The sequence below is a fragment of the Dendrobates tinctorius genome, unplaced genomic scaffold (genome assembly GCF_039654945.1).
Source record: "Dendrobates tinctorius isolate UK_male_01 unplaced genomic scaffold, ASM3965494v1 ptg000060l, whole genome shotgun sequence".
NCBI lineage: Eukaryota > Metazoa > Chordata > Amphibia > Anura > Dendrobatidae > Dendrobates > Dendrobates tinctorius.
In genome coordinates this window covers 903041-929265 of record NW_027361728.1, presented here as the reverse complement: position 1 = coordinate 929265, position 26225 = coordinate 903041, and the positions used below count along the sequence as shown (strand labels likewise).

Here is a 26225-nt window from a genome sequence, read left to right as displayed (position 1 = left end):
CGTCACTGCATTTCCAGTACAGACTCGGGATTTCCACCATATCTGGAATTGTGAAGTACACATGCCGTGCACTGTGGGACTCCTTAGCTGAAGAGTTTTTACCAGAGCCCACAACAGAGAGGTGGATTGAAATTGCTGACAAGTTTCAACAGATATGTCAGTTTCCAAACTGCTTGGGCGCTGTGGACGGGAAACATATCCGCATTGTAAAGCCAGCTGGATCGGGATCGGAATATTTCAATTACAAGAAATATTTTTCAATTGTCCTCATGGCCATCGCTGACGCGGAATACAAATTTATTGCGGTTGATATTGGGGCCTATGGCCGCTCCAATGACTCTCAAGTTTTCAAACTGTCTGCCATGGGGCGTAAACTGTATGGAAACACCTTCCAGTTCCCACCACCTAGACCGCTGCCGCAAACATCTGGTCCACCTATGCCATTTGTCTGTGTAGGGGATGAAGCCTTCCAGCTGTCAGAACACCTTTTGAAACCGTACTCTAGCAGAGGATTGACAAGACCAAAACGCATTTTTAATTACCGCCTCACAAGAGCAAGAAGAATGGTTGAATGTACCTTTGGTATTCTGACAGCCAAATGGCGGGTCCTATTGACTGCGATCAACCTCAAGACAGAAACTGTGGACGAGGTGATCAAAGCGTGCGTGGTACTCCACAATTTTGTTATCTGCAAGGAACCCATTTCCATTGAGGACACCTCTGAAGAAACCACCTTGCAAGATTACCATGACATTACCACTAGAAGTTCTGTGACGGTTTCAGTAATGAGGGACAATTTTGCACTATACTTTATGTCACCTCAAGGCAGAGTACACTGGCAGGATGACAGAGTGTGAAAGATTTGTGCCCAACCAAACTTGTGTACCTTCTGTACCAACAGTATATACCTTTGCCAACCAAAGTTGGCTATCTTGTCATGGTCTCTATTTTTAGCTTTAGGCCACAGGTGTGTACCTGGTTGTGTTTTATGCAAAGTATTTCACCTTTTAACAAAAGTTGTGTACATTGTTAGGAAATCACCAACAATAAACACAACTTTTTAGGTGAAATACTTTGCTTCAAACACAACCAGGAACACAACTGTGGCAAAAAGCTAAAATTTACCCACAGTTATATACCTAGTTTTGAATACCATTTCACCTTTTAAATACCCTGTATTTAACCTTTTTCGCCGCAGAAAGAAATGACAGACAACCAGTGTAAAATAATTTAACTTTTATTGAAAAATGTTTTTTTTAGTAAACTTTTTTAAAATTTTAATCAACTTGTTTAATAAAACTTTGAAACTATAAAACTGAAACCATAAAACTGGTCATTTTTATTTAAATACACACATTAATCTATGTAGTGTGTGGTGGAAATACTGCTGTAGGGGCTGCGGGACACTTCGACACTGGGAGTGTGGAGAGAGGACTGGGATCGTGGTGGGGAAGGAACAGTTAGAGGTGAAGGTGTGGAAAAAACTACAGAATGGGTGGACATGTGGGAAGCAGAAGAGGTGGTGGGTGGTGGAGTGGAGGGTTGGGCAGGGACTGTAGGAGCAGATGATGTTGATGGCAAGTTGTATGGGGAAGGAGTTTGGTACGGGGCAGGTTGCTGGAAGTGGGGAGATGTCTGGTACGGGGCAGGTTGCTGGAAGTGGGGAGATGTCTGGTACGGGGCAGGTTGCTGGAAGTGGGGAGATGTCTGGTACGGGGCAGGTTGCTGGAAGTGGGGAGATGTCTGGTACTGGTGAGGTTGCTGGTACTGGGGAGTTTGCAGGTACTGGGGAGGTTGCTGGTGCTGGGGAGGTTGCTGGTGCTGGGGAGGTTGCTGGTGCTGGGGAGGTTGCTGGTGCTGGGGAGGTTGCTGGTGCTGGGGAGGTGGATGGTGCTGGGGAGGTGGATGGTGCTGGGGAGGTGGATGGTATGTAATAGGAGGGGGAGGATGGAAAGTGGCTGGAGGGGGTGTAGATGTAATAGGAGGGGGAGGATGGAAAGTGGCTGGAGGGGGTGTAGATGTAATAGGAGGGGGAGGATGGAAAGTGGCTGGAGGGGGTGCAGGTGGAGGAACTACTGTGGTGGGAGGAGGAGGTTGGGAGGTAACTTGCTGGAGAGCAGCGTGGCATGAATGCATTACATGCATCTGCTGGGCAGGAGAGATCGTTTCCATGCGCTCCACAACAGACCTGAAAAAGGTGTGGTTTGGCGAAGATCTTGCTTCTGAATGCATGGTTTGCAGAAGTGTCTTCACCTCCAGAATGCTGGAGTTGATCTGCTGATAGCCTGTGGAGATTTGCTCTGACAAGACTTTTAGACAGTTCTGGAAAGATGCATTCAGATGCAAGAACTCTGGCGCATAAGTCTTTTTCTGACCCCTCTGCCGCTGCCGCCCAGTACCCGCAGGTGTACTAGAGGTGGCAGGGGCAGAAGGGTGGGGTAAAGGGAAAGCGATCTCCTCACCAGCAGCTTCATGTAATGTAGGCGGCCACGATGCTCCTGTGCTGGTGGATGGGACAGATGGGTCGAATGTGTGGTAAGGCTGGGAAGGTGCAGATGTACCGGGGCGGTCGAAGTGTCCCTCGGTGCCGGTCTCCTCATGGATCGCCTCAGAAGGGTCCAATCGTGCAGGCTCCCGAGTGCTGCTCACCGTGCTGTGGAATAAAGAGAAAAAAAAAACAATTAAAATACTGACATGGTATGGCCCTGGCTGAAAAAAAAATTTACATCTAACATTTTTTTTCACATGTGGTGTGTAATATTTACCTTCTGGTGACCATTGTTTCCCGGAGGAACGACAGGGCTTCTGCGTACTTGTACTTGCTCCTGCGTCCTCCAGATCCACTCGGGGCCCGCATCTCTTTATTGAACTCCTTCTTGAAACGATCCCTCACAGACCGCCACCGATTCACAATTCTGTTCCCTGAAACGAGAAAGGAGTGGTTAGTATACAACATCAGTGTTTCCCAAACTCCAGTCCTCATGGTCCCCAGGGGTCATGTTTTCAGGATTTCCATAGTAAATAGAAATCCTGAACACATGATCCGTGGGGACCACGAGGACTGGAGTTCGGGAAACACTGGTTTACATCAAGCAACCGGTACTGTATATACTTACGCTCTGTAATCTGGGCCCGAACATCGAGGTCCTCCCAGCGGCCCACAAGGAGCGAACAGATTTCCTCCCAGAGTCGTCGGGTAACGATAAGGTCTGCGTGGCGGCGGTCAGCCATATTCCAGAGCGGCTCCCTTTCTCGGACGAGATCGATGAGGTGGTCCACATCGAGTCCTCCATCCTCACCGTCAGAGTCGGGAGCACGCTGTGAAGGCTGTTAAAGAAAAAGACAAAAATAACATAATTAGCCTCCACATAAGAAATGAAATAAAAAGTGCAAAAAAACAAAGCAAAAATATTTATACTTACACGCTGGTGACCGCCGCGTTGCTGTCGCCGACGACCCTGGGAGGCACTGCGAGGACCTCTTGGCCGAGCACCAGATTGGGAAGACTAGAGAAGAAAACAAAAAATGTTATGTCTTTGGATGTAGGCATTTGTTTGCTGTGTGTGGTCTGCAGAACATTGTTTTCTATGTGTTGTGTGTAGTGTGATGTTGTGTTTCTGCGTTTGATGCAAAAAACTTACCAATTGTGAGCCCACTCCAGGTGTCTGTCCACCCCTTCCTTCTTCTTCTGGGAGCTCCTCTTCATCTTGTGAATCCTGTTTTGAAATAAAAGGCAATGAATAGACATATATTACAGAGAAGGTGGATTTTGGAAATAAAAACTTACCGTCAAACGCTGACGATGCGAGGGAGGGCTCCCAGAAGATGATGTGCTGTCTTCCTGGTGGCCACACTCCATGCCTGTGGGTGGTGTTCCAGCTGCTGCCATTGCTGCTGCTGCTGCTGCATCTATTGGGCGGCTGTTGAATAAAGAGAAACAAAGGGCCAATGAATATCTTGATATTCAATAGCCCTAGTTTGGAGGAATGGGGGATTTGATAATTACCGTCTCTCATCTGCTGCTGGCCTCCCCTCCTCAGCATGTTCCATTTGCTGCTCCATTTGGGGTGGTGGTGGTGGTGCTGATGGTGCTGCAGTGGTCTCCTGCCTTCTCCTGCTTCGCTTGGTTGCTTTCTTGGGTGGCATGTTGGGTGTGGCTGTGGGTCCCACTGTCTTGCTTTTATATATGTCTTGTGGGCAGAGCTACTGAGCATGCTCAGACCAAAAAACCGGATCCGGCGCATTGTGGCGCTCATAGGCTTTCATTGTGTGAAAAAGCCGGACGCGCCGGATCCGGCGTGTCCGGCTTTTTCGCCGGAGACAAAAAACGTTACAGTAGCCGTTTTTTCCAGACGCCGGATTGCGACACATTGCCGGATCCGGCGAAAACCGGATGAAACGCATGGCCATCCGGCGCGATCCGGCGCAAATGCAAGTCAATGGGGGGGAAACCGGATCCGGCATTGCATTTCGCCGGATCCGGTTTCTGTCAAATATGGGGTATTGGTTACTATTTTGGACCACAAATGGTTACTGGCTGTCCTTATCAGTGGAATGCACCTGTGCTGCCTAAACCTTTATCAATGGGGTTCTGCTGCATCCTGCCAGTGCATCAGTCAGGGTTTGGTGAGTTACCTTTCAAATGATTTTTTATGGATTTTTTCTGATTAGTGTTTGTTTATATTTAGTGTTAGGGACTCACAATATCTGGGGACCCTTGACGTTGGGTTGTGAGCTTATCTGCTTTGGCCAAAATAGTAACCAATACCCCATATCTATTTATCTTTTTTGCACTTTTCAGCAGGATGCAGCTAGAACCCCTTTATATTTGGCTTGGTTCTTTGTGTGATGCATGTATCTATAGTGCAGAGCAGCCCGCCTGCTAATACTATGGGCGTGATCAATAGGCTGCTCAGACACTTTTGCATCACATTTATCACTGTGACTTATGCCTTATGCAAGCCTTATCTGTGTGCATTTCCACTGGGCAGCCGGACCACAAATGGTTACTGGCTGTCCTTATCAGTGGAATGCACCTGTGCTGCCTAAACCTTTATCAATGGGGTTCTGCTGCATCCTGCCAGTGCATCAGTCAGGGTTTGGTGAGTTACCTTTTCAAATGATTTTTTATGGATTTTTTCTGATTAGTTTTTTTCACCTAAAAACATGCAAGATTTCTGGCTCTCACAGACCTGTAACTACTTCTTTAAGAGGCTCCTCTGTCCTCCCCTCATTACCTGTAGTAATGACACCTGTTTGATCTTGTTATCAGTAAAAAAAAGACACCTGTCCACAACCTCAAACAGTCACACTCCAAACTACATTATGGAGAAGGCCAAAGAGCTGTTGAAGGGCACCAGAAGCAAAATAGTTACCCTGCACCAGGCTGGGAAGACTAAATCTGCAATAGGCCAGCAGCTTGTGGGAGCAATAACAAGAAAATGGAAGACATACAAGACCACTGATAATCTCCCTTGATCTGGGGCTCCACGCAAGATTACACATGATGTCAAATTGATCACAAGAACAGTGAGCAAAAATCCCAGAACCACACAGGGGACCTAGTGAATGACCTGCATAGAGCTGGGACCACCGTAACAAAGGCTACCATCAATAACACACTACTCTGCGAGGGACTCAGATCCTGCAGTGCCAGATGTGCCCCCCTGCTTAAGCCAGTACATGTCCGAGCCCGTCTGAAATTTGCTAGAGAGCTTTTGGATTATCCAGAAGAGTATTGGGAGAATGTCATATGGTCTGATGAAACCAAAGTAGAACAATTTGATAGAAACAAAACTCATCATGTTTGGAGGAGACAGAATGCTGAGTTGCAGCCAAAGAACACCATACCTACTGTGAAGCATGGGAGTGGCAACATCATGCTTTTGGGCTGTTTCTCTGCAAAGGGACCAAGACGACTGATCTGTATACATGAAAGAATGAATGGGGCCATGTATTGTGAGATTTTGAGTGCAAACCTCCTTCCATTAGCAAGAACATTGAAGATGAAACGTGGATGGGTCTTTCAGCATGATAATAATCCCAAGCACACTGCCAAGGCAATGAAGGAGTGGCTTCGTAAGAAGCATATGAAGGTCGGGGAGTGACCTAGCCAATCTCCAGATCTCAAACACATAGAAAACCTTTAGAGGGATTTGAAAGATTGTGTTGCCCAGCTACAGGCCAAAAACATTACTGCTCTAGAGGAGATCTGCATGGAGGCATGGGGCAACATACCACCAACAGTGTGTGACAACCTTGTGAAGACTTACAGAAAATGTTTGACCTTTGTTATTGCCAACAAAGGATATATAACAAAATATTGAGATGAACTTTTGGTAATGTCCAAATACTTATATTCCACCTTAATTTGCAAAATAAATCTTGCCAAATCAGGCAAGGTGATTTTCTGGATTTGTTTTAATCATTTTGCCTCTCATAGTTGTGGTCTACCTATGATGCCAATTATAGGCCTCTCTCATCTTTTTAAGTGGGAGAACTTGCACAATTGGTGGCTGATTAAAAACTTTTTTCTCCACTGTAACTGCTGCATTGAAATTGGTGGGCTGGAGAGAGCTGACTGGGATGTTAAGAGTTAACTCCTCTCCTAGATATAAACTACTGTACACACTGAGTCAGGCTTTGGTGGCTGAGTTCCAGTAAAATAAGCTGTATACCATGTAAAATTAAAATTCTCACAGCAGGAGAATGACCGCAAATAGAAAATATCAACTCAATTGTATACTTATTTTCATACTGTCAATCTAATTAAGGAAATTTAATAACATGAGAGTGCCCCACAGGAAAAAAAAACAGTGTACACTCACCTCCCGTGGAGCGCTGTTACAGCAATGTCAGCACTACTGTTTTCGGCGGGTGACGTGACATTGTTGTATCATGAGATTGCTGCTGCCAATCAGCGTTCATTGATCAGCTGAAGCTTATAAAATTTCATCAGAGTGGACGTCCACTGTGTATGATCATTGATGTTGATTTGCTTCAGCAGTCACATATCACAACAAGACAACAGTGTCACATCCCCTGGGAAAAGCAGTGCAGACATTGCCGGAACAGTGCCACTGTGGGAGGTGAGTATACATTGTTTTAATTTCTGTGGGGCACTGAATTGATTAAGCAGAGGTGGTCCAGTAGTGTAAAACCACTTTAAATAGCTCTCATCACTTTTACTCATCACTGACATGAACGTATAACATGGCTGAGTGCTATAGGATGGTTTATCCGACAGCACTCAGCCCAATGTTATACTATAGGGCAGTGCGGATCTGCACATTTTTTCTCATGCCGGTTTGGCATGAGAAAACATTCGCAGCATGCTGCGGGAGCATCCTATGATCGGATGACGTGCACCCATACAAGTCTATGGGTGCGTGTGAAACATCAGACTGCACTTGGATGTCTTCTGATTGCAATCCGATTACCCTCGGACTTGGAAAATGGAGAAATTACATTTTCTGTCTTCTGCATACCTGGCCTGCAATTCTCTCATGCAAGATAATCGGATCACAGTAAGGTGAAACTCAATTCATATTCTGACAGAGTTTGATCTGAGTTACATTGGCATGATTGGCCAAATTCTCTTTGCCCAAGCTTTAAGATTTTGTTTCACAGATTGCTTTTGTCTGAGACAACTCCTTCTGTTCGACATAATGCTGATCTGATAGGAGGGAGTTCCTATGTGGTGATCCAGGCACACTAACAAAGGTCCACCAATAACCACAACAAATGAAGAGGATTTCAAAAACCGGATTTCCTTACCCTCCGTTTGTCATCCAAAACTTGAAACATGAAAATGAGTTATCCAAACTTACATCTGTCTCTGATTTTTTTTGAATTGCTGCATGTCGTCAGTGCATATGCTAATGCAGATGATGCAGCATTTCTGTACTGCTCATGTTAGTGAACCACCTCTTTATTGTCACTTTCCATAGTGATTTTGTTATGAGCTCCCAGCTGTGCAGTCTTATGAACACCTTTTTTTTTAAAGATTTTTTTTAAATTTTGTAAAATCCAGTATAATTATAATATGTAGTGTACAGCATTGGAGTTGCTGTTTTATATGCTGCTTTTTTCTTTTTTTATAATAGATGCTAAGATGCTGGACAAATAAATTCACACACAATAGCTATTGTAAATGAAATAATTCCATTTACTCACATGATCATGAAAAATACATGTAAGGGTGGTTTCACATTAGCGCTTTTTAAGCGCACGCACGGCCGGGGGTAGCTCCGCCCCCGAGCCGGCTCTCTGCCCGGCGTGCCCGCCCCTTGCTTGCAGCGCCGCCTCCTAGCGCACAGCGGCGCCTGCGATCGGCGCACCCTATCTTTAGCATAGGGTGCGCAGATCGTGCGCAGGCCGTGCGCTAGTTGCGCTTTGACCTGCGCTGCGCACTTTTGACGGTGCGCCGTGCGCGCCAAAATCCGAAAAGTTTGATTTTAGCGCGCACGGCGCACCGTCAAGAGTGCGCAGCGCAGGTCAAAGCACAACTAGCGCACGGCCTGCGCACGATCTGCGCACCCTATGCTAAAGATAGGGTGCGCCGATCGCAGGCGCCGCTGTGCGCTAGGAGGCGGCGCTACAAGCAAGGGGCGGGCACGCCGGGCAGAGAGCCGGCTCGGGGGCGGAGCTACCCCCGGCCGTGCGTGCGCTTAAAAAGCGCTAATGTGAAACGAGCCTAAGAGAATCTAAAAAAAAATAAGATGTAAAATATATAAAAATACCGTATATACTCGTGTATAAGCCGACCCCCCCAATTTTGCCACAAAAAACTGGGAAAACGTATTGACTCGTGTATAAGCCTAGGGTTAATGGTAGTCCAAGAAGATGCTCCATAGCTAAAAACCCCCCATATGCTGCTGCACAAGGGTTAATGCTGCCCCATAAGATGCTCCATAAATACACCCATAATATGCTGCTGCACAAGGGTTAATGCTACCCCGTAAGATGCTCCATAAATACCCCCATATGCTGCTGCACAAGGGTTAATGCTGCCCCATAAGATGCTCCGTAAATAGCCCCCATATGCTGCTGCACAAGGGTTAAGGCTGACCCATAAGATGCTCCATAAATACCCCTATAATATGCTGCTGCACAAGGGTTAATGCTGCCCCGTAAGATGCTCCATAAATACCCCCCATATGCTGCTGCACAAGGGTTAATGCTGCCCCATAAGATGCTCCATAAATACCCTCATATGCTGCTGCACAAGGGTTAATGCTGCTCCATAAGATGCTCCATAAATACTCCGCATAATATGCTGCTGCACAAGGGTTAATGCTGCCCCATAAGATGCTCCATAAATACCCCCCATATGCTGCTGCACAAGGGTTAATGCTGCCCCATAAGATGCTCCATAAATACCCCTTATTTGCTGCTGCTGCTGCAATTAAAAAAAAATAATGACATACTCACCTCTCCGTCGCCGTCCACCACTGTCTCCCGGGTCTCTGCAGTGATGTTCAGCAGAGGGTGCCCTCTGACCTGAATGTCACAGCAGGAGGACCCGGAGACACAGCGGTGCACGGCGATGGAACAGGGACAGGTGAATATTGCTCTACCCCGTTATACTCACCCCTTCCTGGCGCACGGTCTTCTCTGCAGCCTCTGCTTCTCCATCGTTCGTCTGCTTCCTGCATTCAGGGGTCACGTGGTACCGCTCATTAAACTCATAAATATGCGCATATTCATAAGTTTAATGAGCGGTACCGCGTGATCGCTGAACGCAGGAAGCAGACGACCGAGGGAGAAGCAGGGGCTGCAGAGACGTGCCAGGAGGGGGTGACTATGGTCTCAGATACCCCCGCTCCCTGTCCCCCGCCCACCCCCGGTATATAAAAAGAACACTGTGAGCACAACTCAAGATGGTGCTAAGGTTAGGTTCCCAAAGCTTTAAAGCAACAAATATAAACCTATCACTCAACTTAAAGGTATTTGCAAGGAGGTTTATTGTAGTACACGAAAAAAGACGTTTCGGCACCATCGTCCTTTCTGATACATGCCTATAAGCTCTACACAATCTGTATACCACACGGTATGTTTCACATTCTTATGGATTGCTGCTATGTATTTTCTATGGCTCCTTCTAAATTATTTGGCGTGATATGGGCAGTGTGAGATACCTGGCGTTATCTGCGATCAATTTATCCTTTTGTTATATGACCATTTCGACTATTGTATGTATATACTTCCATTTTCCTTTGTTTTTTTTTCCTTTGTTTATCTTTTCTGTTTTATATGACATTTTGTTTTGTAATTATATTTACCCTTGTAGTAACTGAAGAAGGTCACATTGACCGAAACGTCTTTTTTCGTGTACTACATTAAACCTCCTTGCAAATACCTTTAAGTTGAGTGCTAGGTTTATATTTGTCACCCCCGGTATATGACTCGCGTATAAGCCGAGAGGGGGACTTTCAGCCCAAAAAAATGGGCTGAAAATCTCGGCTTATACACAAGTATATACGGTAGATTACCAACATCTATATCTAAGGAATAATAAGAAACCTGTACCTAGCCTCCATGTTCTAAGCTGAGGGAGTCCCCTGCTTCCCATTGCTGGCCCAGGACGAGAGTAGTTGTTACATCTTGCAGTTTCCTTAGGACTGGCCTCTTCTTTGTGCAATACTAACTTTTATACTCTTGAGACATTCTGACATCCCCCTTGTGTTTTTGATGCCTCAGTAGACTGGTTTCATCAGGTGAGAAGACCCTGGGCCCGGCCCTTTTTTTTGTCCTGGAAGTGACTATGTATCTTTCACTCTCGTGATTCCCTGGCATCTTCCTCCTCAAAAACTAATCAAAGCTTAAACTAATATTAAAAAGCTGTAATGCAATGCCCATGGGCAAACTAGATATTATATGTGCCAGAGCCGGCCAATAATAAAAAAAATTAGGAATGTCACCGGCGGCATTGTGTGCTAGCCCTGTGTCCCTCACACTGAGCCCTTACAGCCTCTTAGTGTGTGAGCGCAGTTTCAAGGATGAATGCTGACAAGGGAGTCTTTACTGTATTCACTTCAAAATACATAGTCCATAGCGATGGTAACATAGTCTTTTATACAAGCTTGAAATTTTAGGTAGCAAGAGAGATGGTCACTGTGACGTTTAAGATGGAATCTTCCCAGTTAATGGCTTAAAGTGATCGGCTGACTTCCGGTTATATACCAGGTTACTATCTTAATTCACGCAGCCCTTCAGTTATATTACTACCAAGGATTGGCCTACACAGTTTGGTTCACTGTGGAAATAGTGTTCATTGCTTATTCACGATTAAGTCCTGATACGGTTCCCTGTTGCAGGGCGTACAGTAGAAGATGCAGTACACATGAGGCACTCACTCTGGCAGAACCATTAAAGGCATGGAGTGTAGCAGAAGAGCCCTTGTACAGCTCTACCTCTTCTGTATGAAGATTGAAATTTAAGATGCCCTCCTGGCATAGGCTATGGCAGTTTCCTGGCCAATTGAAGATTAAGGGAAGCAGGGCCTAGGCTGAAGACAGAGCAGCCTATGAAGTAGACCTCTCCTCATGTCGCTTAGGCTGGGTTTTTTTCCTTAGCTCCACACAGGAAGGAGAGGAACTCCTCCCCGACTTCTCCCTCAGCAGCTTCTAGAGGCTTCCACAGAAACCAGGTTGAGAAAGTGTCATGTGACCAAACTTTTGTACCTTTACACTTAGGACAGTAGATGGCAGTATAGGACAGTTTATCGAATAAACCACATAACAGGACATAGGTTTATGGTAACCACTCCACAACTATATTTTGCAACAAATAGGAGGAGTAACATAGTTAGCAAGGCTGAAAAAAGACATGTATCCATCCAGTTCAGCCTATATTCCGTCAGAATAAATCCCCAGATCTACGTCCTTCTAAGGAACCCAATAACTGTAAGATACAATATTGTTACGCTCCAGGAAGACTTCCAGGCCTCTCTTGAACCCCTTGACTGAGTTCCCCATCACCACCTCCTCAGGCAAGGAATTCCAGATTCTCACTGCCCTAACAATAAAGAATCCTCTTCTATGTTGGTGGAAAAACCTTCTCCAGACGCATAGAATGCCCCCTTGTGTGAGGAGGTACTAGGACACGACAATAATAATACTAGACAGTTTTCATCTAATGTGTTCTATTTTTCCTTTTCTTGCTGCAATGATATTGCCTGGCCTCCTCAGCTCTTGTGCAGTTCGTCTATTGGCTCATTTTAATTCCATACGAGATAACGCAGAAACTTCCAGTCCCTAAGCGGTAAAACTAATGAAATCTAAAGAATCTCTAAAGCAAAAGAATGTATAGAATATAGGATGGCAAAGATGTTTAGTCACTTGCTATTTTGGGATAGATCCTATAGTTATTAAGTAATGTGGTGTAAAGACATAATTGTCTAATAAATCATAACCTGAATATATTTTCTAGCAAATTATAGTAATATCATACACAAGGTGCTCGGTATGTATTTACAATCAGCTTAAAACAATATCGGAGACGCACCTGTGATTATACTGATAGACCCAAATTAGACAAAAAGGGGCTACAGCATGTCTCGCTATTGAAAATGACTTATTTAGAGACAGAAAATGTATAATAACAAAGTTTTTGGGGTTTTTTTTGTACATTTACATTTTCTGTATATTGTAAGATGGCTGCCGTACAGGTCCTCAAGGTGAGATATGTATCATCAAGTTTGGTCACCTCAGTGATGTACAGTGGGTACAGAAAGTATTCAGACCCCTTTAAATTTTTCACTCTTTGTTTCATTGCAGCCATTTAGTAAATTCATCAGTTTTTCTTTTTTAATACATTTGCAAAAATTTCTACATTTGTTTTTTTTCAGTAGGTGCAGAGTGTACATTAATGAGAAAAAAATGAACTTTTTTGAATTTACCAAATGGCTGCAATGAAACAGAGTGAAAAATTTAAAGGGGTCTGAATACTTTCTGTACCCACTGTAAGCCCAGAAAAGCAGGCTCCAGCACATATAGTGCTGAAGCGCTGAGCGTTAATAGGGTGTGTCAGGGCCATGTTTACAAGCAGTCAGAGATGGGTGGAACTGGCTGCTCACAGATCCCCACCCTGGGGTGTGGTATGGCATATAAAAAGGAGACCAAATGTCTCATTCAGTGTCTGTGTGTGGAGGTGTGCAGACCTCCAGTGTGTTTGTCTTGGCTAAAGACTAAAGTGCTGGACACTAACCTGAGCGGGCGTTTTGGGTTTATCAGTATATATTTAGTAACATTTACGGAAGTTGCTGGGAAAAAAAAAACAATTAGTTCAGTCAAAATACGGTTTGACCCGGAACAAATTCCAAGAAAGCTTTTATGATTTTTATTTATTACTATTATATGTGGGGAACAACATATTAAAAGTTTTCCAAAAATTGATCACCACAAAGGTCCTAACTATGACGTCATAAGACGATGACAGCCATCGCACTAAAAATAACGAATATTTTGCTATTTCAAAGCTGTAGCTTTAGGTTACAGAAGAGTTTGCATTTTGTATGCTATATATTTTCATAGAACAATTTTTATACAAAGTTTTATACTAACTACATGGACAGGCGAGGTCATGACGTCATGACATATATGTACATTTCTAGAAATTATAGAATTAATACACAGTGCATTTTAAGACCTACTTCATCACTGAATAAGCATGTCAGGTCAGTAGTCACTATTTTCATAATCAGACACTGCTTCCTCACTCATATTGCCACAATGCCCTTCTTGACATGGTCCACATACCCGTGAACAGGTAAGTCCGTATCTTTTGCAAGTGCACCGATGTGTACTACAACCACGAGAACAATTGCAGTGAATTATTTTCAGAAGTGTTTCTGGCGCGGGTGAAGTATCCATCATCACTGGAACTAGACTGCTGTTCTCTAATTCCCATCCCCATTCAGTAGTGTCCGTGGCCTCTCCATTGTCCATCCAAAGCATCACTTGGAGGTAACTCCGAAGGGCATGATACTAAGTTGCAGAGGAGGTCGGTGGCAATCGATAAGGTGTAACAAAGATTTTGGCTGAACCAACTTTTTTTTGCAGAGAGTAGAATACCTCATTGCAGACAGATTGTCTCCAGGTTTGCCCCCGAAAAATGCCACCATCGCTTTACACCCAGCGTCTTCAATCTCAGCTCTGTTTTTGTTAGGTGTGGAAAAGATTTTAGCACAGCTATTTAAGACCGAGTCTCCCTTCAAAACCTTGTGTAGACCGAGTTTTTTTCCGATTCCAAAAACCGCGGAAGTGGTATCGCAACCCGTGAAGGAACAGAAGACTGCTGCAGACATGGTTTCCCAGGAACGTCTTCATAACCTTAATGTCGTATACTGTTGCAGGACTCCCTTTATCCGAGTAGAAATAAAGCTTGTTGCCATCGCTGGTTGACGCGTGATGAAGTAACAACACCAAAAGATTAGTACTTTTGTTGGATGACATTGACACTGCTGCCTTAACAATCTCCACATCTGCATCCCCCTCTGATTGTATTATGTGGCAACCTCTGTCATTTATGTGCTGTGAAACGAGATTGATTTGAGACTGTTTGTTCTCCACATTCAAAAGGAAGTCCTCCTTTTTCCCGACAAATTTAGTTCCTTCAGCAATGTTCACTTTGTTACTTGTTCGTTTTTTGAGCCATCGCTGATGGGTAGTGTCCTTAGTGTTTGGTCCTCCAATGTAACCAATATGATAGACACTGAAAGGCGAGTCGCATTTAACATTTTACAGCTTTTTGGAATTTGTTTTTTTCGTATTTTGACTGGACTAAATATATTTGCACCCATCCAGATTCCAAGGGAGGCTGTTTACTTTCTTCTTAGACATAAAAGTATTCCTTACAGGGAATGTGACAGCACATTTTCACATATGGAAGCAGTGGTATGGCTGTGTACACACTTGCCACCCTTAATAATAATAATACATACTTCCTACAGATATGATGTGCTAGTCATGAGAAATCTAGTGTAGAAGTCATCTGCAGATCAGTCTGGAAGTGCACACTGTAGCATGTCGGTGTACTTGTTCTTCTAATAAGTGCACTGACACACCCTTGTGCACTCCCACTTATTTTCAGGATGTTTCTACGTTAGAATTTTCATGACTAGCACTTTGGGTATTTGTGAAAAAAAGATTCTTATTATCTTATATTTTGCATTATGTCAAATAGAAGGCAGGTCACTGAGGGACAGGCACAACACATGCTTGGAGAACCCAACAAACAGGCTATCCATGCATGTGTTGTGCCTGTCACACAGCCGCGACACATGCAAATGCTGCGCTGGACAGCTGATTATTGGAGCACTCCAGGTATCCGGGTTCCCTCTGCAGCTTATTCGGTAAGCGCTATAGCTTGTCGAATAAGGAGGGAGACAAAGTTATTCACTCATCTCTCATCTTATCCTACAGCAATGGATGGATTATTGGGGAGTACTTGCCCAGTCAGAGGTTGATCTGTGTGCTGTCCGTTAATAAATCAGGTAGCGCACAGACATTCACACGGATTTGTAAATGCACACGTGACTCGTAGGTTAAATAATTGTGTAAATGTTACCATCTGAGAAAAAAGAATTTATTTTTTTTCATGGGTGTCATCCTAGTTGCTTCAGTTTTTTGTTTTTTTTTCATTTCTCTTTTTTTTTTTTTTTTTTGAAGCAGGTAAACGGTCTGACCTTTCCCATAAGCTTGAATGGCCAAGTCTGATCCACAAAATCTGTTGAGAATAGGACATGCTCTGAATCTCACAGACTGGAAACATGGATCTGTTTTTAAAAACTGATGTGTGAATGTCTCAATGAAGCTCTATGGGTCAGTGGGCTGTCCAAAAAAATCAAAAGCAATCAGCAAATAATAACACTCTTGATTATAGATTATGGTATTACTTTATAAATCTGTATTAGGTTTATTACTGAACTGTGGATATTCTCCATTGTGTATTATTGCAGTTTTTCAACTAAAAGCAAAATTAATTTTTATGTGTGGTTTTCATGTTCAGCACAATTGTCATCAGGGCCATTGCTTATTCTTCAACACACCAAATCTGCCTTCTAGAAAATGCTACCTGTTCAGTACCAGTATTATATGAATGTCACAAATCATTCTGGATATTGAAAAACAATGCGAGTTAATTACTTTTTCTTCCCAGTCTGTGTAACTTGTTTGTGCTTTTTATGACAGTAGAATTACAGTATGTGTGTGTATATAAACTATATATCAAAAGTAAGAATATACAGTGTATACTAAAGGACTTTGATTCATTAGGTAATAAAAAAGATGAAAAAATGCTAATGAGACCAATGAAGTTTGACCCTTCACTCAGCAAGAACTAATTGTATTCATTTGTTTTGCAGTGTGCATGTACAGAGAGCCATCACTGCATGAAATTGGAGAGAAGCAAGGACGTTCGAGAAAAAGTTCAGGGACACCAACCATGAATGGTGGAAAAGTTGTTAATCAAGAATCAACATAGCCAAAAACCTGCCCTGTCCTGAGAGTGAACTCTCCGGAAAGTCAGAAATGATACACACAAACTGACACATAAGGTTCCGATGACTACTTTTTTGAAGTCAAGTTTTCTTCTTTGGATAGAAAAAAAAAGAAATGGAAATCAGATTGCCTGTGCAATGTTTTAAACCAACCAGAAAAAAAAAATCCGAAGAAAACTCCTTGAATCTGGACTCCATTCATATTTTCTGCGAAGTTTGCTGTGTGATCAAATAAGTACCCATCTCTGCATAAAAAATTATACAATAAAGATGTTACCTTTAAAAGAAAACAAAAGTTCTGAATAAATAAACCTTAAAAAAAAAGCAGAAACTAGGCAAAAAACGAGGTTCATTCCTAAGACATGTTTTTTTATTTATGTATATTTATAAAGCATCTACATAATTTTTACCGATGACATGATTTTTAGAATGTGCAGGTCAGGCAATATAATGGCTTGTTGATCAATGTCACAACACACTAGAGGTGCTTTTTCTCACAACCGTTTTTTTCTATTGAATTTCTACACCCATCATCCACCTTTTACAGCATTACTTAGGGTGCTTTAACATAGCTTTTAGGCACCTGTTCAGTAGCTCACGTCCGGGCTTACGTCTGTCCGGACACTCAGATGTAGTAGGCTTCATCTGGGCGTCTGCCTCCAGTATACGCCTCAAAATGTTACCCTTCAGAGCTCACATTCACTCTGTTGGCACCATTTTAGTCTACAGCCCCGTCAGCACATATGTCCAAATACCATTTGCTCGAGGTTCAGACATAAGTCCCGACGGGGCCATTGAATGGGTGCCTAACCGCAATGTGAAAGCATCCTTATTTAGTGTCACGCAGTGCTGAGATATCTGGACTCTTTGTTTTGCATGTCATAAGATCACCAGAAACACCAATGAATGGTATCATAAATCTCCTGATCGACAATTTCTATATAAATAGCTGGGCAGTTTGTAATACAACCTGATGGAACAAAAAACACAAAAACAAGAGCCCAGGTAACTTTGCATACTAGGACACCAAGTTACTTTACAGGAGATGAGACAATTGTTTTTCTCTTTAAAGTCTATTTTATATTCATTTTAAATTAAAAAAAATAAATAAACGGAAGCCATTTAACATTTATATTTCCAATATACATTGTGTGTGTATTGGCATTCACATTTTTGTTACAATATTCTCATTTCACCTTCATTCTCCTCTATAAAGCCTTATTTTAAATGTCTATTTTGCTCATGTCACCATCATTGCTTTTCATTATATTCTATGAGATCTTTTTTTTTGTACTAAAAAAATATCGCCCATCCATGAAACTTTTCACTATCTTAATGGATTGGAGAAGCTTGGAAAACCTTCATTTTTTTGCTAATGAGAAAAGAGGATATTACAGTGATGGTAAAAACCTGAAACACTGACAGAGAAATGGATGAAAATCAGATTTAAAAAAAATCAATATTTTCTCATATGCAAAAAAAACTACCTTGAAATGAGGCCTAAAAAGCAATAAATGCACATTCAACAAATTTCAAAATAATTGTTGTATTATTATTATTTCGGCTATTTTTTTTCCAAATTTTCTTAATAGATCTTCTATTTCCATGTAAATGTTTCCAAAAATACTAAGTGAAATTAAAAAATAATGGCCGATGCTTAAGTATATTTATACCAAAAATCTTCATGGATGAACACAGCATTAGGTATGAAATTCTCCTATTGTGCGTCTTCCATTGAGGTCACCTTCCCGATTGCTGTGTAGGAGAAGGGTTATGATAACCACTCTGAACTCTTTGATCATCAACAATGGTGAACCTTGGCAAATTTATAAAAATGACAATGTAATGGTCCAAATAAGAAGTTTATTTAAAGAAGCACTCCCGACAAAAATCTTATCTCCTAAACCTTTCTAAATGTGTCTTCAATTAAACTTACCAAACTCCATCTTCCCCAGTTTCCAGCTTTGCTTCGTTCTTCTTCTGGGTCAGGTGACTTCAAATCAGACTCACCGGAACACACAGTGGTGTATTTGGGGACCGGAAGTCACTTTCACAATGTAAACCTATGGTTCTTCTTAAGTAGCACTGCCCCCCCACAGAAGTCCCTGTGTGAGCTGGCAAAGGTGGGGAGTGCTGGAGAGAGGAATGGAGCTAGGCTGGAAACGGGGAACACTGCAATCATTAGGTATATTCATACACTTGCTCTACATTACAGGCATATTTTGGAAAGGTTTAAATAGTAACATTTTTGGTGGCAGTTGCCTAGGCTTATATCAACGTATAACGAAAAGGTCTGCAACTTTCTAATATATCTTCTTTCAGCTACTAATCATTTTAAGATATTTTGTTGATGTTAGCAAACGGAAATAGCCTGAATGATCACAATAGGCTGGAGTCAATACTAAGGGCTGATTATCTTGGAACGAGTGTTCGCAGGAATGCTTGGTTCCCAATGATCGGTCAGTGCAAACAGGCTGCCAATCTCCTGACTAACTTGCAAAACGCTCTTTCTGTAGGTGAAATGATTTTTCCGAAAGCTTAAAAATGATCTTTTTGGCAGTACATCATCCTATTTAAACAGGACATGTGGCTCTGAGGACAGTGACAGTCAATTCTCACAGTATGATCATATTACTGATTGTTTGTGAGAATGAGAAGTGCGGTCTCCCTGTCTGGACAGGCTAATAAACTATTGCCGATTGGCTTCTATGCAGCCGATTAGCTTTACTTTTTTTTTTTTTTTTTTTTACAGCCGCTATCAACCTCTGAAAACAGACCCTTATTTGTTTCCCATGATGTTTTATTAAAAGTGCTATAATTTTTGGCCGTCCTATGCTCAAATATTGTGGTAAGCCTCCCAAAGTATTTGTGCTGCTAATGTATTAAGTGCCCATACTGGATACATTGTAGCAAATTATCAGCTGCGTATGAGTTTTAATCCTCTAAATGCACACAATCACAATGTTAGCATTCAGGATCGTCAAGACAATATTATAATAAAAAGTTGCATATCTTTTCCATGTACAATGATTAAAGTGATCATTCCATCATGACTATCTTTTCTCTTAAATGGGACCAGTCATCTCTCCTGACATCTTTTTTAGTAAATGCATTTGTTCTTCACGAAATAACAATGCTGGATCATGTTTTTTTATGACTCTACTTTGAGCTGTTCTACTGTTGATGAAATAAATAAATTGACAACTGGGTGTTACTAGTTGGGGGCGTGTCCCCATATTGAGTCTGACACTGTCCAATCAGGGCTGTAGGAACCAAACTGCAGAGACACACCCATCACTTGTCATCTCTTTTACAAATTCCTGGGAGGAATTACTGAGGAGTGCCTTAAGGTAAAGGGTTAGTAAAGTTAAAACATTGATCTACAATTGTTATTTATGTAGACAAGCATTGACAAAAAAAATTCAGAAAAGCTGACTGCTGGATCATGTATGTTTAACTGGTTGTCCTGAAGATATAACACATTATAAAGTGGTTGAACATTTTTGTAACATGTTTAAAGCGGTTGTCCTGGATTTGAACAAAGTTTCCAGTAAATGCTCGATTAGCCGTAGATACCATTATTGGTTATTCATACGATTGGGCGTGATATCATCACAACAAAAATGGCTGATTTAATACAAACTAATGGTTATTATTTCATTTTAAACTATGTACTGTTGTTAGACAGCTGTAAAGAAAACAAATCCCAGACAACCCCTTTAACAATGGGAGCTGCTGTTTGCAGTTACTGAGTATAGAGAAGAATCCTGAATGAAGGAGCCTTCTCTATGATGTCCGAATACAGCAGGAACAACCCACTGTAACATTATTTGTAGAAGACTGGACATCCCCTTTAAGCAAAACAACCAACATATAGACTGTTATTGCATTTTATTCAAGGTGTAACGTTATCTGCATTCTTAGCTCACTTTAGTATGGACTGTTAGAAAATGTACAAACCATGCACATAGTGGTTTATATGTGTCATATGCAAGTGTTTCTATTCTTTACTGTTTATCATACACCTAAAATGAGCACAAGTGTGTGTGTGTATATATATATATATATATATATATATATATATACACACACAGTATAGTTAATATATAATTATATGTGTGTGTGTATATATATATATATATATATATATATATATGTTTAGACATTTTAATAAAGGGCTGATTGCTCACTTGACATTGGTTAAAAGGATTATGTCAGTAGAATCCACCCTCCAAAGTTGTCTACATGGTCATGTAGGTCATAGGAACCTGAATAAAATGATACCTTGATATCTGCGATCTGATGTCTTATTCCAGATAAATTAACATTTTCCTTATATGTAAATGAGCTGTTCAGGACTATGGGCTGGACACTGATCTGCATCAGAATCTGCCTCCAGAGATTATTTTAAATTAAAGGATTGTGATGTGTAAAGGACCCCTGTGATGTGTAATGGCCGCTCTCTGCTCTCCTGATCTCACTGCAGAGCTGTGCGTGATGATACGTGACACATCTGCAGGTTCCTCTCAGCTCCAGGCAGAGTTGCAGTACAGCAGAGCTGCAGCTGGTAACATGTTTGTTATGAGACAAAGTTCAGTTCTTTTCTATGATAGTTACGTGTCTCACACTGGAAACTCCCTTTCATTTATAATAATCTCTAGAGGCATTTTCTTATAGAGATCAGTGTCCGGCCCATAGTCCTGAACATCTCATTTACATGTAAGAAAAATGTGGATTGCGCTGGAATAAGTCATCGGATCGCCGATATCAAGGTGTCATTATTTTCAGCTACCTATGACTTACGTGCCCATGTAGACAGCTTAGGAGGGATTATTCTACTGACAGATTCTCTTAATCATATCATTCCCATCACACATTGAATATCCGGTGTGATATCTTCACATGACATGCATGCTAAGGATAGAACATGAATATACTTTGTATATAATGAGAGATTACAGCTCTGAAGGGCTTCCATTTACAGATTAGCCTTTTATTTAGATGTAGATCACAATAGATCTACCTCCCGTCTTCTGTACCTCCAATGAATTGACGAAGCAGCATTACTGCGGTGTGTTTGACTGTAAATTATGATAGCTGAAGGGGTGCATGCATCCTGCTTGCTCTGTACAGTTTATTTTGCTACTTGGGGTTCAGTAGAGAATGGGGGGCATGAAGACTTGTATGGGGAGATGGGCAGGGCATTTTCTAATACACTCTAGCTTGTTAAATAAAATTATATCTTTAATGGAATAGCGGCAAATTACTTTTGTTGATGCACTGTGCTACTTTTTCGACTTGGTTTCAGCTTTTCTCACAGCAGGTCTCTCCATTCCAATCACTGAATACAATGCAGTCTTCCAAGTCATGTATAATAGATGTCAGCCCACAGCACCTAGCTATTAGTACATTATAGAAAGAGGTTGCGGGGGAGATGTTTCTTACAGTTAATTTACACAGTCACTTATTCTGTTCCTTCTGCACTGGCTAAATATATGACTATGAGAAAAGATGATGGCCGTTCAATTAGTATTTACTCTATTTTTCCACTATAAGAAGTGTAGAAATTTGCTGTCTCACTCAAGTGATCATTTTATACTATTTATTTAGGCTAAAATCATCAGTCTTCTAGTTGGGGGAAAATAAATTATACTCACCGTCCACGCTAAAGCTCATTGGAAGTTTATGGAAAGCTTAATAACCCATATGGAAAAGACACTGGACGTGATCATTGGGGGCCTTATTTGCCTGGACTTCCACTGCAAGTTTCTTTTGGAAATTCCCTTTAAAAGGAGTTGTATGAAATCAGAATCACATTAAATCACATAAATGCATTTTTTTTAGATTTCATGATATAAATGGCATAATTATGACAAAGATCTGTTAGACCTTGTGAGGCTGGTGTACTTTGCTTTTAACATTTATGTAAATATGGCTGTATATTCCTTATTTAAAGCCCGTGTTCCAATAATAATAAAAAAAAATTATGATTTCAACTAATGCTTTGTTAAATATCACGTTAATAGAGACATTCTGACATGGATTTTAAAGGTAAGTATACCAGCTTCTTCAGGGGAAAGGAATTAATTGTGAAATGTGGGGACAGATCAATTAAAAAAAAAAAAAAAACTTTTTTCCAGGATAGGATCTCCTTTCAGAGTCAACCAAAAAAAAGTGACAGCTACGCTGATGACATTAAAAGGGATTCAACCCCATGGATTGTTCTTCCTGTTACAACTTTGTCTCAAATGTACAGGGCTGAGGTGTAATTCCAGGCACAAACTATAGCAAAGAGTAAATCTCTTTTCACAAACAAAAGCATCTTGTTTCTTACTATAATCAACCCATTTACATGATCTTAGGAGCTGTCGCCTAGTTTCTTACCCTTTCCCGCTTGTAATTGACTCTAGTAGTGCTTGATTCACCATAACCAATTTGTTTCACCTCCTGATTCGGTTTGCACTGTGTGAATAGTGTCCCTATATGAAGCATCTCTAAAAGAACATAGTGATGACTCTGAATAGTAATAGTCACATTAATGCTGGTGCAGTTCTTCACAGTTACAGGAACTATGACATTTGCACAAACTTATTTTCTTCTATTCATATCATATACAGCTCTGGCAAAATTAAGAGACCAGCACATCAAAACTCTGTCATGGGCAGCCCATTCTCCAGACCGGAACGCCATTGAAAACCTCTGGAATGTAATCAAGAGGATGATGGATAGTTACAAGCCATCAAACAAAGAAGAACTGCTTACATTTTTGCGCCAGAAGCAGTGTGAAAGACTGGTGGACAGCATGCCAAGACGCATGAAAGCTGTGATTAGAAATGGTTATTCCACAAAATATTGATTTCTGAACTCTTCCTGAGTTAAAACATTAGTATCGTTGTTTATAAATGATTATGAACGTGTTTTCTTTGCATTATTTGAGATCTGAAAGCACTGTTTTGTTTTTTTTAATTTTGACCATTTCTCCTTTTCAGAAAAAGAAAACAAAATGTATTGCTTGGAAATTCGGAGACATGTTAGAAGTTTGTAGACTAAAAAAACAATTTAAATTTTACTCAAAAATATACCTATAATGAGAAAAATCAGACAAACTGAACATTTGGAAGTGGTCTCTTAATTTTTGCCAGAGTTGTATTATATAAAACATGAACTGAATTGCATTCTTCAACTGGCTGCAAATTCTGCAATGATTAGTAAACATCGATTGGTGGCCTTTCCTGTTGGTCACGATTGAATTATTTACTACTGAATGAATAGCATGTAGCTGAATAGCCAATGATAATTTTATGGAATACGCATGCTTGGATTCCTGAATATACCCATATCATCATCACGATTTTAAAGATTTTTTTGAAGTTTTTTTATTTTAATTTGTAATTTATTTTGTGTGTTTTATAATTTTATAGCCATACATTATTAGCATTTTGCAAGAGTTAGGTTTTACCTGCTTACAGTGGGGAAAAAAAGTATTTAGTCAGTCAGCAATAATGCAAGTTCCACCACTTAAAAAGATGAGAGGCGTCTGTAATTTACATCATAGGTAGACCTCAACTATGGGAGACAAACTGAGAAAAAAAAAATCCAGAAAATCACATTGTCTGTTTTTTTTTCATTTTATTTGCATATTATGGTGGAAAATAAGTATTTGGTCAGAAACAAAATTTCATCTCAATACTTTGTGATATATCCTTTGTTGGCAATGACAGAGGTCAAACGTTTTCTGTAAGTCTTCACAAGGTTGCCACACACTGTTGTTGGTATGTTGGCCCATTCCTCCATGCAGATCTCCTCTAGAGCAGTGATGTTTTTGGCTCTTCGCTTGGCAACACGGACTTTCAACTCCCTCCTAAGGTTTTCTATAGGGTTGAGATCTGGAGACTGGCTAGGCCACTCCAGGACCTTGAAATGCTTCTTACGAAGCCACTCCTTCGTTGCCCTGGCGGTGTGCTTTGGATCATTGTCATGTTGAAAGACCCAGCCACGTTTCATATTCAATGCCCTTGCTGATGGAAGGAGGTTTGCACTCAAAATCTCACAATACATGGCCCCGTTCATTCTTTCATGTACCCGGATCAGTCGACCTGGCCCCTTTGCAGAGAAACAGCCCCAAAGCATGATGTTTCCACCACCATGCTTTACAGTAGGTATGGTGTTTGATGGATGCAACTCAGTATTCTTTTTCCTCCAAACACGACAAGTTGTGTTTCTACCAAACAGTTCCAGTTTGGTTTCATCAGACCATAGGACATTCTCCCAAAACTCCTCTGGATCATCCAAATGCTCTCTAGCAAACTTCAGACGGGCCCGGACATGTACAGGCTTAAGCAGTGGGACACGTCTGGCACTGCAGGATCTGAGTCCATGGTGGCGTAGTGTGTTACTTATGGTAGGCCTTGTTACATTGGTTCCAGCTCTCTGCAGTTCATTCACTAGGTCCCCCCGCGTGGTTCTGGTATTTTTGCTCACCGTTCTTGTGATCATTCTGACCCCACGGGGTGGGATTTTGCGTGGAGCACCAGATCGAGGGAGATTATCAGTGGTCTTGTATGTCTTCCATTTTCTAATTATTGCTCCCACAGTTGATTTCTTCACTCCAAGCTGGTTGGCTATTGCAGATTCAGTCTTCCCAGCCTGGTGCAGGGCTACAATTTTGTTTCTGGTGTCCTTTGACAGCTCTTTGGTCTTCACCATAGTGGAGTTTGGAGTCAGACTGTTTGAGGGTGTGCACAGGTGTCTTTTTATACTGATAACAAGTTTAAACAGGTGCCATTACCACAGGTAATGAGTGGAGGAAAGAGGAGACTCTTAAAGAAGAAGTTACAGGTCTGTGAGAGCCAGAAATCTTGTTTGCTTGTTTCTGACCAAATACTTATTTTCCACCATAATATGCAAATAAAATGAAAAAAAACAGACAATGTGATTTTCTGGATTTTTTTTTTCTCAGTTTGTCTCCCATAGTTGAGGTCTACCTATGATGTAAATTACAGACGCCTCTCATCTTTTTAAGTGGTGGAACTTGCACTATTGCTGACTGACTAAATACTTTTTTTCCCCACTGTATATAGCAATTTATTCATTTAAACTCACATGTGTGAAAACTAATGCATAAAAACAAAATACAGTTATTAGCCATAAAATTAGTATTCAGGAAAATAAGCCATGATCAGATGTAACAATTCTTAAATAAGCTCTCCCATCAAAATTTGTTTCTTCTTAATATATTGCAGTCATGTTATGCGGCACTGTGTACTTACAATTGCTCATTTTATCTTTCTAGCCAGCTAATCCATCTGTTTTCCATTAGGTCTATGACCTCACATGATTAAAAACGGACTAGACGACTCATTCTAAGCTCTGTAGAAATGAGTCAATTTTTCCTGTATGACTTTTCAGTCACTGCAAAAGTCAGTGGCAGGGGGGAAAGGCAGATCTGATGACAGAAGAAAGGGCAGATCAGATGACACTGATTTTGCAAACAAGACACTTTCTGTTTCTACAGAGAAAAGAGAAGAATTAGCTGGGTAGAAGAGCAAAATGAGCAATTGTAAGTACACAGTGCCATATAATATGATGACTGCAATATTTTAAGAGTATAAAAACTTTGATGGGAGGAGTGCTTCTTTATCTGTGCTAATTTTCATACAAAAGGTCGTTTGGGTTCATGCATAAGGACTCCTGTGGACTAAGAATTAACCATGATAGTCACTCA

At 41.3% G+C, this 26225-nt stretch overlaps 1 protein-coding gene across 4 annotated transcripts in view; it reads left to right on the top strand.

Annotated features, from left to right (window-relative positions):
* Positions 1 to 22497, top strand: part of FGF12 (fibroblast growth factor 12) — a 725478-nt gene extending 702981 nt beyond the window's left edge. For all 4 annotated transcript variants that reach the window (XM_073578632.1, XM_073578631.1, XM_073578630.1 and 1 more), the window contains one exon: positions 16367 to 22497. In XM_073578632.1, the coding sequence (XP_073434733.1) occupies positions 16367 to 16485 (119 nt within the window). In that variant the 3' untranslated portion in view covers positions 16486 to 22497. The remainder of the gene's footprint in view (positions 1 to 16366) is intronic.
* Positions 22498 to 26225: the final 3728 nt, after the last annotated feature.